Genomic DNA, 12,208 nt, shown 5'->3' on the forward strand with positions numbered 1-12,208 from the left:
ACCAGACTAAAATTTTATTCGTGTGACACTAAAAGCTTCTTATAATTTTCACACCTTGTAAAAGACAAAAAAGAAAAAAAAGAAATACATACATAACTCACCTCGGAATTAACAATCTATCACACGCTTTTATTGTAACAAGCATAACGTAGCACTGCATTCTTTTTGCCTTGAAGCTTTAATCATATTCATAACGGAAAAATGTCAAAAATATGCACATAAGTTACGTAAGCGCATTTTTATTTTTATTTTTTATCAATTGGAATAGTGAGTGGCACGTCCATACCCAGTAGCAGAGTAGCTTACTTTCCATTAAGGTTGCAAAGATTTATCGAAGTATAGACAAGATCTTTCAGAATTTGAGGAAATTGTTATTATCTACCCCGTGTCATCTAGAAAATAAATTGGGGGACTAAATTTTCCTGGGATTAGCCTACAATTTTAGATGTGCTTGATTTCATAGTATCTTCTGACCAAGAAAATTTTGCATAATCATTATCCTTTCTGATAAATAAGCTTAGCTTCGACTGAGAGATAAGAAATCAAGAAATAAATTGATGCCATTAGTCATGATGATACAAGTCCAAATCTGTATACAGAATGATAATCTGGCAAGGCAATGTATACGCAGAGTTTCACTTGGATTCGATCCCAATGGCCAATTCCATTTGAGCACTGCATGTTCTGACAGAATGGCCACAAAGCTGATTGAAGGGTCCAAGACATTTTCAACTGTTAGTGGTCATTATTCTTCAAACGTTTGATGGCGGCTTGTAATCAAGCATCTCCCTTATGTTTAACTTGATCGAAGGACCCATTGATGTGCATATATGTGCACTTTTCCAGTACACTCCTTTTGCACCTTTCGGCTTGTTTGTTTCGATTGATTTCTGTCAAATTAAGAGCAAAATCACATATATCTCGAGTTTGATTCCGGTTTAGAAACTCATTTGTGTTCAAAAGAAAGTAACGGAGAGCAAGAAGGTGAGATAAGTGCAAAGGGACGAAGTTTGACGTACTACTGCAGCAAGTAAGTTCACAAGAAGGTCATCTTCCAAGAAGTCTACTTTCCCGAAAGGTATGTGAACAATCCCAGTTTTATCAGCTCTGTATTCAACTTTACCCTTTTTGAACTCTTCTATAGCCTGAAAAAGAAAATGATTCAACGAACAATATAAGCTCCATTACCATTGCTGGCCACACCATGCATCATTCAGTTGCAAATTCATTTTTAATGTAAAAAGATCCCTAAGCATATTGTCAAATGCGGCGGTTCTACCCTTCTCTCCTCCATCATTTCCGTACTCCATTTGTGTTATTATTACGCATGAGAGATATATGAATTGGCTAATAACCGCCCCAAATACATGAATTGGAAGACTCTTGCTTCCCAATTTCACTCATCTTGTAATTCATACTGTGTCAAAAGGACATACTGATACGGATGCAAAGAAAAAATAAGCCATGATTCACATAGATGTAGGCATGCAATATGCAATGAATGCCAATTTATGATCCACAGACAAGCATTTCTTATGTGTGTAAATATTTACAAGCATAGAATCAGTTTACAGGCATAAATCTGCATAAATAAGATTCTTATATAGGCATAAAAAAGGAGCAAAGATCAACAAGAATCAATAGACTTGATTGAAAAAGAAAAACCTCATCAAAACATAACAATCAGATCTTACCTGAGGTATATTAGGTGTGACGGTACCAGCTTTAGGATTTGGCATGAGCCCTCGTGGTCCTAGAATCTTTCCAAGGCCTGCAACCTAGTTTAGAAGTCGGAAGATGTTAAAATAAAACCGATAATGAAAATTATCGTCATCTCTACCAAAAAGGAAAAAACCGTGAAACCAATCATATTGCTCACAACTGGAATTTGGTAAACAGAGTAACAAAATACACGATATATCTCATTAATTGAAATAAGAGCAGTAAGCTACACCTTAACCATCATATCTGGGGAGGCAATTAATTTGTCAAAGTCCATGAATCCTCCCTTTATTTGTTCAATCAAGTCCTCACCACCGACAATATCTGCTCCAGCATTTTTTGCTTCATCAAACTTTTCACCTGCAAACATATAATATTTAGAAAGTAAAAACCAACAAAAACGCAATTAGTTGTGTTAACATAGCCTCAGAAAAGAAAATTTTATCCTAATAGCGTTTTGATTAAGATCTTTAACTAGTATCACTCACCTAGAGTACATCATTTTAGAATGATTGCCAGCCACTAAGAAAATTTTAGATTTAGCAGTTCAGAACCTACTCGATCTATTACATGAATTGTAATTATCAATTATGTTTCTTTCGTCTCTAAATTTTAAGCTAGAGTTTCCAGACACACAAGCAAGTTACAACAAAAAGATCAGCATATGTCAAAGCACCATAACTACCTTGAGTAAGAACGGCAACCTTAACCTTTTGACCAGTTCCCTTAGGTAAATTCACCTGTAAGACAAAAGAAAAGTAAGATATTAGGCGTAACATCAACGGTGGGGGAGATCCTATTATGATATTATCATGTGAAAAGCCTGGAAAACTTACAGTTGCTCTCAGCTGTTGATCATTATACTTGGGATCGATGTTAAGGCGGAAATGGGCTTCAGCTGTCTCTACAAACTTTGTACTCGACATTTCCTTTAACAAAGATATTGCTGTCTTTAGATCATACTCCTTTTTGGTTTCCCTTAATTTTTGAATCTCCAAGAATCTCTTTGATCTCGTCTGCAGTTTGAACAGGAACAAGAAGTTGGAATTAAATAACTGAACCAAGTAAACATCACAATCATATGTAATTAGCCCTACATATTAACAAAATAATGTACAAATGAAACATAAGTAACCATTTCAGATAGACAATTGTTTCTTAAAATCAAAATTCTAAAATAAAAATCTTAAACCAAATTTCAAAGAAACTCAAATATGATCCTCAAAAACCAAAGCTTTCAGACAACACTATGAATACTGTTTTCACTAAGCTAGCAAAACCCATAAAGAAAATGATCTATAATAGTGAAATCTGACCCTGAAAAAACAAAACTTTTAGACTAACACTACAAGTTCTGTTTTATCTAAGCTATAAGCAAAACCCACGATGAAAATTATCTAACATACACCAAAAACTGTAACATCATTAAGAAAGAAAAGAAAGATAAAAATGCGAAATTCTAACATCCACATACTCTGTCTCTCTTAAGAGGCAACGCAGCCTTTCCTTTCTTGGGCTTGGGTGGAGCAGTAGCAATAGCGGTAGCGGTGCCACCCTCAGCTGCCACTCCATCATTTTCGTCGGTAGCCTCAGCCACCTCAGCCTCCGCAGCCACGGCAGCCATGACATGGTGCTTGGAATCTCTCTGGGGGTATAGATTAGCCCATTTGATGCCGGATTTTCCGTCTATAGAAGTCTTGAGAGCAAGTGGGTTAATAGAAAAGGTAGGCTTGTTGGACTTGAAGGATAGAACGGAAGGAGTGAGGGCTTGGGCGTGTACAGTGGATGCGGCAGCGTATGTTATCATCAACGATGATGAAGGTGTGGTGGTACAAGTAGCCATTGGCGCTGTTTCCTGTGAGAGCTTTTTTCTTTTACGATGTGTTGGGCTATCTATCTATCTATCTATCCATATTGAAAACAGAAGAGGATAAGAGATGTTTTTAAGGTCCAGTGAAGTTTCTCGATTATAGACCATAATAGCTGAATGCAAGTGCCATTTCCTTATTTATTTTGTGTGAAAAAATAAAAGGGTAAACTATCCGATTAGTCACTTAATTATAATTAAATTTTCATTTTATTCACTTAACTAAAATTTGGTACACTTTAGTTTTCCAAATTTTTCTTTTCACCCAATAATTAAGTAGCTAGTGGTGGCACTTTTTAGTTGATATAATAATTTTAATCCTCAATATTTATACTTTCTATCAATTGACCCTATTTCTATATAAAATGATAAAAATGATTTTTTTAATTTAGAAAATTCTAAAATATCTAAAATAAACAGAAAATTCAAAAAATAGATAAATGAGAGAAAATGAAAGAAAATTTATTTTCATAATAAGAGAAAAGAAAAGATTCGAATATAATTTATTTTTACAATTTGGGTTTTGAAAAATAATTTAAATGAATTGAAATTGAAAAAAAAAGGATTTTTGTGGTATATTTTGAATTTTGTAACTAAAAATGTATCAAAGTCAATTTCACAAACCTCTATCAATTTGAGTTTTGAAAGAAGTTCTTCAATAGTATGAAACTCGACTTAAAGATATTACTAATTTAAATCTATCTTGTTTTTAATTTACTATTGGATTCTATTAAATGATCATTTTATTGAATAATCTTTAAGTTTTATTGTAATAGAATCTTGAGTTTTCTTGTATGAATGTTAGCTTTTAATAATATTTAAGTTTTATACTTCACTAATATTATGTTAAAATTGATCTATTTTTAGTTGTTTTCATGATTTGATAGCAGCACTGAAGAATTGTTGTTATAATAACCTAGCAATAACTTAAAATTTTTATAATTTTATTTTTGAAAAAAATTAAGTTTTTTTTATTTTATATAAAATTAATGTTAAATTGATAGAAAGTAAAAAATCGAAAATTAAAATTATCATTATACCAAAATCATCATTCCAATATATTAATAATCAAATTGTAACTTTTAAGTTAAGTGGTCAAAAGAGAATTTCTCTCTAATTGAATGGCTAATAGTGTAATTTACCCAAAAATAAATAGATATTTCAGTAATAGACAATTAGTAAATTCTTGCTTGGCCTCGCAATTATTTATAATTTTGTAGTATTTTGTTTTTAAAACTCTAAAAATTGTATATTTTAAAAATATATAAAATATATTATTTTTAATTATAAAATATATTTAAAATATAAAATGACTAGTTGGTTTGGTATATAGCTTGAACAAGAGATTGATCCCATTGATAAAGTCTTTATTTTTAAAAGAAAAACTATATGCTTAATTTAGGTTAGAGCATAATTTCATAATATCAATTAATTTTTAAAATCAAATTTTATTAAAAATAGTATTTTATACTTAATCAAGTGGTTCCTGGCCAATAATTAATAATAATAATAAACTTTAGTCGAGTGGTTGAAATTTAAAAAAAAAACTGAATCAATCAAGTTAGATGAAATTATAAGGTGATTACAATTTCGATTTGGATTCAGTTTGTAGTAAATTATGATTATTACGTAAAATTTTAGGTTTATTTAAATAAAAAAAGTGAATCGGATATAAAAGATAATTAAATCCAAAAAATTTTACACAATAGTTTTAAAATTACAATAAATTTCATATAATATTTTCAAATTATTTTTATTAATTTAAATATATTATAAAATTTAAAAGTAAATATAAACCATGAAACAATAATTTAATTTAAGAAAAATTAAACCAAAATCAAAGAAAAATATGATAATTTATTTTTTCTTGATATTAAATATCATCATTTTTGATAATTTATACTAAATTACATTTCCTAATAAGACTTTAACATTATTGAAAAAAGGCTAAAGTTTTGGATGATTCAATATTCAAGTTTAAATTTCATGATTAACATATTAAAATATTATTGCAAAATTTATAATATTAATTACTATAAATTAAAAATGTTATGTAATTTCACAAAACATTATCCACAAAACAACTAAGATTTCAGCCATGGATTTGAAGTAGAAGTAGAAGTAGAAGTTATGGTTTAAAGAGAGCAGGGCGTCTAGATCAGGTGGGCCCAATAACATCGTGACTTTGTGCAAATGCTCGTGCTACCACGTGTCATCTCCATGTCCTTATCGGCAGCCAATAATCGCTGCGTTTTATATACTTTTTCCATTCCGCGTCAATTCCGACGAAAGAAGCAACATTTTGGCTTCATTTGTTTAAAATATTTTCTTTTGTTTTGTATATTTTTAAAATATTTAATAAATATTGTTTGAGATTTTTACTCTTAATTAAATTTATTTTATATTTATAAATTTATATTTACATTATTATTTATAAAAAATCACGACATAAATATATTTATTATATAATATGATCATTTAATTACTTTTTAACAATTAAAATTTACTTTTTAATAAGAAAATATTTGTAATAATCAATATCATATATAAATTTAATAATAAATAATTTTTAATTAAAACTTAATTTAAATTATATATATGAGAGTACATATTGACACATTAGAGTTGTAAGAGATAAATGAAGCTAAACATTTTTAAACAAATACTCATATTTTATATATTTAAAATATTCAGATTTTTATACTAGGTTAAAATATGTCATAAATCATTTACTCTTCATAAATTTGAAATTTAGTCCATGTATTTTTATTTTGAGGCTAGTTCTACTTTTTAAATATCAAAATTGTGTTCAATTGTTAGCATTATTAAAATATTTTGTTAAATTCATGTTTATTATAACGCCATTTTTAGTTACATGAATATCGAGTATTTTTATTTAAAATGTGACATCAACAAATTTGACAAAAAATTTTAATAATGTTAATAATTGGATTTGATTTTCAAATTTATAAAGTAGAGGACTAAATTCTTGAAAATAAAAGTATAAGGAATAAATTCTAAATTTGTGAAGAGTATATAGACGTTTGATATATTTTAACCTTTATACTACAAAACATTTACTATTAATATATTTATAATTGTGATAAATATTTATTATTAAAATATTAATATTGAATATTTTTAATAATATACGAAGAATATTATTTAAAACTATTGTTTTTAAAATTTATTATTTAAATAAAATTTAAATATTAAATAATTTATTGAAATGATAAATTATATTAATAATTTATTATATGATTAGATATAGATAATTAAATATGTATGTTTAATAATATTGAAAATTACAATATTTTATTAATTTTAAATATTTTAAACATAAAAATAAAATTTATTATTAATATAATAATATTAATCTTGACTTAAGTTAATTTTATATAAAAATAAATCATCCATAAAAGTTTTCTAAAAATAACTTGGGCTTTTTAGAAGGGTAAGTCTATAAATAACTTATATTTTGTTGACCAAACTATTTTCGTGAAAGAAATATAGGAAAATATAGAAAATATTTTTTGGAAATTATTTTCAGTGAAACAAACGAACTCTTTATTTAAAAAATTTTATTCATTATTTGGCCTCTAAACTATAACAATTTTTCATATTGGCATCTAAACTTTTTTTATTCCATTTTGGTACCTGAATTAGAATTCCGTTACACCTTTTAGCCCTTGTCATTATCAGTGTTAAAAAAATCAGCAACAAATCTGAACATACGTGTCCCCATTGGCCCCTGCCATTATCGGTGTTAAAAAATCAGCAATAAAGTTTATTTAAAATTATAAAAATTTTAAATAACTGAAAAATTAATAAAATTGAAAAACAATATTAATAATTGTAAAAGAAATTATTAAAACCTTTTGAAATTTAATAAAATTGTGAAAATTATTGTGGCATTTAATATCTAAATTAGCGCATTATCCATTCTAATCAGTATGCCTACCTCAAATTTCCATGATAAAAATATATTGAATTCTACTCGTTCAAAGAAAGCAAATAGCAAAATAATATAAAATTGCAGTACTTTTAAATTAATTCTAGGAAAAGTGAAGGAAATTTAAAAATAAAAATAAAATTTAACTCACCACATGGCAAGTGGACTCTAAGCTTAGTGAAGAAGGAATGATCATAAATACTGAAAACCCCAACTTCTCTGTTAACCATCCTTTAAAAACCCATCTCTCTTGCAAATACTTGATTCGTTTCAAAGTCATCTCCCACTGTTACTTCATCGACTGGTTATAGTCCAACGAAATGAATACCTTCGAGTTGAACAACTTGCTTTGCTTCATTAACCCGAACAACCAATCTCATTCCTCCACGTTGTGCCCATCTATCAACTTCCTCATTTCCTTAACGTCTAACTCGTAGTTCTCGAAAAGTTTAGGCGGTGAGTAGCTTAAACAAGCGTTCGAAGATAAAGGGTTTGGGATAGCAATGGCGGGGAGGATAGGAGGAGATGATTGGTGAGAATTTGGGTTTTTTGGAAAGCTCATTCCATTGTAGAATCTGGGCTTTCTTTCTCTCCTTGCAGAGAAAATTGAAGAAGAATAAAAGAATTTAATTTGTTAATTATTTACAATTTTTAACAACTATTTACTATTTTTAACAATTTTTTACAAATTTTAAATAATGTTTTATAATTTTTAATAATTTTTTGAGTAAATTACACCAATAATCACCCAACTTTGATGCAGCTAACAAAACAGTCACTTAGGTTTCAATTTAGTCACTCAACTTTCGAAAAATGATAAATCAGTCACTAACATTATCAAAAAATGACAAAATCAGTCACCTACTAACATTTTCCATTATAGACCTAACGGGACAAGTGACATAGCCAATTAACTAGCCACGTTGGATATATACATGTGGAAACCCACCCAATTTAAGAAGAAGTTGAAAAAAACCCTCAAATAACAGAAGAAGAAGAAAAGACTGTAAAATCATTAACGTTTTTTTCCCCATATTCTTTTTCTTTCCCTTAGTTGCTGCTATTGTGGATTAGAAACATCAATTAACAAATCAGGGTGTTGGGTTAGAAATCAATTTCAAGGTTCAAGGTTGGTTGGGGGGTTAAAAAATCAATTCAAAAATCGATTAACAGGGTTAAGGGTTAGAAATTGATTAGTATTTTTCATCTGCAATATGCATTTCACTTTGTTGTAAGATTTCCCATTTTAAGATTTCATCTTTTCCACTTTCTCTTTCTGGGTTTTATTCAAAAATAAGAAATTATTTGTCCTTTAATGAAGAAGATCTGATATTTTTTTTCTTTGTTTCCTATAAAACCCAATATTGAGATGGCATCCTTTTTGTGCTTAAACCCTTCTTCTTTATTTGGGATGCCAAAATCTGCTAAACCTAAAGATGGGTTTGAATCTAATACAGATTTATTCAAGATTTGTATTTTGTTCTTATTTTGGCCATACCGAGCGAACCTCATTTATCGTCCCTCTAATGTGATTGTTCTCATGAAGAGGTCACTTAGACCCTTGATAAGCATTCTAATGCTTGTTGTACTGACTGCAACCTTAAGCTGTTGGATTGTTGATCCCCGCTGCGATGTCTTTACTATTTCAACTGAGTTGGAGTCAACCAAGGTCCTAATCCAACCCCCACAAACCCAAATTTTTCACACCACTCTGCTTAAGTTTGCATCTATTGATATAGGTGAAGCTAAATCCAAGCTTGAAATAAAACAGCTATTGGAAAGTGACTTTCTTAGTCAAGGAAGGCAAAGGAACTTTGCAACTTCGAGGAGCTTTAATCATCATGATGCCAAATCTAGAAATTCTAATGTATTACTAGTATTATTCAAGTCCCCAAACTGGTGCAACTTTCTATTTTTTTCTCTTCTTCTCCTTTTATTCTTCTACTGCCTAAATCCTATGCTAAAAGGGGTTGTTTAAATTGGTGCTTTACACCCAGCTAGTCGATTAATGACAACAAGGAATCCGTCAACTGCCATGTCACTATTCCGTTACGTTTGTAACGAAAAATGGTTAAAAGGACTGTTTTGTCATTTTTGAAAGTTGAGTGATTGAATTGAATCTTGAGTGACTATTTTGTTAGCTACATCAAAATTTAGTGACTGTTGGTGCAATTTACCCTAATTTTTTTTACAAGTTTTATATATTTTCTTATGATATTTAATAATTCTTTATTTTTTTTTATTTTTTTAGTTTGATCAATATTGTCAACGCATAATCAACATGGTCAAAACTTGGTAATGACTACGCCATTGGCCACATCAACGGTTAATGGGGACACATGGTGTGTTTTAATTGATTGTTGATTGTTGATGGCCGAGGAGAAAAAGTGTAACGGAATTATAATTCAAGTATCAAAATGGGATAAAAAAATTTAAATACCAAAATAAATATAGTTCAAGAACCAATAAAAATATTTAATTCTAGCATATATATATAGAGAGAGAGGTGGATTGATTTTTAAAACTATTTGCCATAATAAGTATTTATGTTTTCGTTTTTGTATTTAGTTAATTGTATATTTTAGTACTTGAAAGTAATAATATTAATTTTAATATTTAATTTGGGTTTAGTTGATTTGATGAAAATTTAAAATTAACTAATAATATTATCATCAAATCAACTTTAGAATTCAAATTAAATTCTAAAAGGTTGTCAATATCATTACTTTTAGATATTAAAATGTATAATTTTTGCCAAATATAAATATCAAATTAAAAAAAACATATATACCTCTAAAAAATATTAAAGTTAAATACCAAATGATGTTTTACAGAAAAAGTCAAAGTAAAAATTTTTATAAATGACATATAACACTTTTAAAACTAGAGTAAAACATACAACGAATTGTTTCAATAGTTCCAAATGGAACAAAGTAGGTATAATGTAAAATTTACTCCTTAATATTTTTATTTTCTTATCAATTTAGTCTTAAAATTTTTAGTTAAGTTTGGCATTCAACCTTTTAAAAGAGTTAATCTATTATTTTTAATAGAAATACTGACTAAAATGTTAAAATTTTAAATATTACAGCCCACATAACATCCACACGTGCTCTATGCTAATTTCTTGATTAATATTTTTGAATTTTGAATTTTGACTATTTTTATAATTTTTAAATTATTTGTTGAAGTGACGATAAGACAAATAGTATCATGTCAACATAAAGTATATTTGGATTGACATGCACTTTCTTACCAGCATCACTAAAAAATAATGTTTTAATTGGCATTCCCGTTAAAAAAAAAAAAAAGCAAATTGACTCTTCTTGAGAGGTTAATGGTCAATTTTCCTAAAAAATGAATAAGGGTCAAACTAACAAAAGATATAAATGCTAAGGGCTAAATTTGATATTATGCCAATAAATATTATAAGCACTAAGTTAAAGATATAATGATAAATTTAGCTCTCAATGTTTACCTTTTTTTTTTTCAATTTGACTCTTTTTTTTTTGAGCTAAAATTGGTTATTAATCTTTCAAAAAAAGTCAAATTGCTTTTATTTAACAAAATATTGGTTAAAATGTTAAGTTTTTAACGATGTTGATGTGTCAACTAGCGCAGTAGCCCATGTGTACTTCATGCTAATATGATACTATTTATATTATATGTCTTGTCAATAAATAATTTAAAATTATAAAAATAAAAAATTCAAGATTTAAACAAAGTTCATAAAAATTTTAAAAAGACATGAAATATAGGAGAATTACCATGTAAGTTGCCATGTTTATAAATTTAATGTTTTAGTTAGTATTTTGTTAAAAAATTTCATTTTGACTCTTCTTGAAATGTTGATAGTCAAATTTGACTTATTTTAAAAGGTTAAAAACAAAATTTAGCTCAAAAATAAAAAGAGTCAAAATAACATAAAGGCTCAATTTATCATTATGCCAAAGTTAAATAACCTAAGTTAATCTAATTGAATTAACTAACAAAACCTTATTATCATATATTTTACTCAACTAATATGTAGGTAGAAGTATTATTGCTTTCACATCTTTTAGTCATTGGTAAGCTATAAACTAATCACATTAGTTATTTTTAGTCACTCACATAATTTTTTGTGATAAAGTGAAAAAAAATTTACGCTTATTTTAAAGAAGTTCAAAAGTTATTAATTATTCGTCTAATTACATATTCAAATTTATACTAATTATTTTAAAACAAATGTGATAAAATTTTCTTTTATGTCAAAAAAAAATTCCCTTTTAAAAGTACTTGACTTATGATGTTATAATTTTTTACTTTACTTATTAAAATAAAATTATCAAAATATCTTTTATGTAAAAAAAAAAAATTCCCTTTTGCAGATGCATACACATCTCACCAAATGTTTGATCTCCCAAGGCAAGGCTGTCTCAACTTGGGGAAGTGGAAAAAGATGGAATTCTTGAACCACCACTACTAATGCCTATTAATTATCAAAGAAGCCTGCAACATTTCTTAAACAATGGTTTTTTCATCTCTATGATCAACCTTGTTTATGTCTGTTTAAAATTTATTTAAAATTCGATTATTATATAATTAGACCTATTTAAGGGTCGAACTATTTATTTAATATTTAAGGTCTATTTGAAACTTAAGAGGGTTTCGATAAAAAAAAAAGTTAG

At 27.9% G+C, this 12,208-nt stretch overlaps 1 protein-coding gene across 1 annotated transcript; it reads right to left on the reverse strand.

The window, feature by feature from the left end:
• Window positions 1-482: 482 nt before the first annotated feature.
• Window positions 483-3,726, reverse strand: LOC108470234 (50S ribosomal protein L1, chloroplastic). Its single transcript, XM_017771516.2, has 7 exons — window positions 3,197-3,726; window positions 2,559-2,738; window positions 2,408-2,462; window positions 1,955-2,082; window positions 1,695-1,778; window positions 1,020-1,145; window positions 483-890 (listed from the first exon to the last, which is right to left on the reverse strand). Exons 1-7 carry the CDS (start codon window positions 3,563-3,565, stop codon window positions 753-755), a joined length of 1,080 nt encoding a protein of 359 aa, XP_017627005.1. The 5' UTR covers window positions 3,566-3,726; the 3' UTR covers window positions 483-752.
• Window positions 3,727-12,208: the final 8,482 nt, after the last annotated feature.

The sequence above is a fragment of the Gossypium arboreum genome, chromosome 8 (genome assembly GCF_025698485.1).
Source record: "Gossypium arboreum isolate Shixiya-1 chromosome 8, ASM2569848v2, whole genome shotgun sequence".
Classification (NCBI taxonomy): Eukaryota; Viridiplantae; Streptophyta; class Magnoliopsida; order Malvales; family Malvaceae; genus Gossypium; species Gossypium arboreum.

Excerpts from the sequence above, each read along its gene's own strand:
- LOC108470234 (XM_017771516.2), bottom strand. The coding sequence starts at position 3,565 with ATGGCTACTTGTACCACCACACCTTCATCATCGTTGATGATAACATAC. Across the intron at positions 1,779-1,954 it reads CCCCAGATATGATGGTTAAG|GTTGCAGGCCTTGGAAAGAT; the intron begins GTGTAGCTTACT and ends CTTCTAAACTAG. Across the intron at positions 1,146-1,694 it reads TCACACCTAATATACCTCAG|GCTATAGAAGAGTTCAAAAA; the intron begins GTAAGATCTGAT and ends TTTCTTTTTCAG.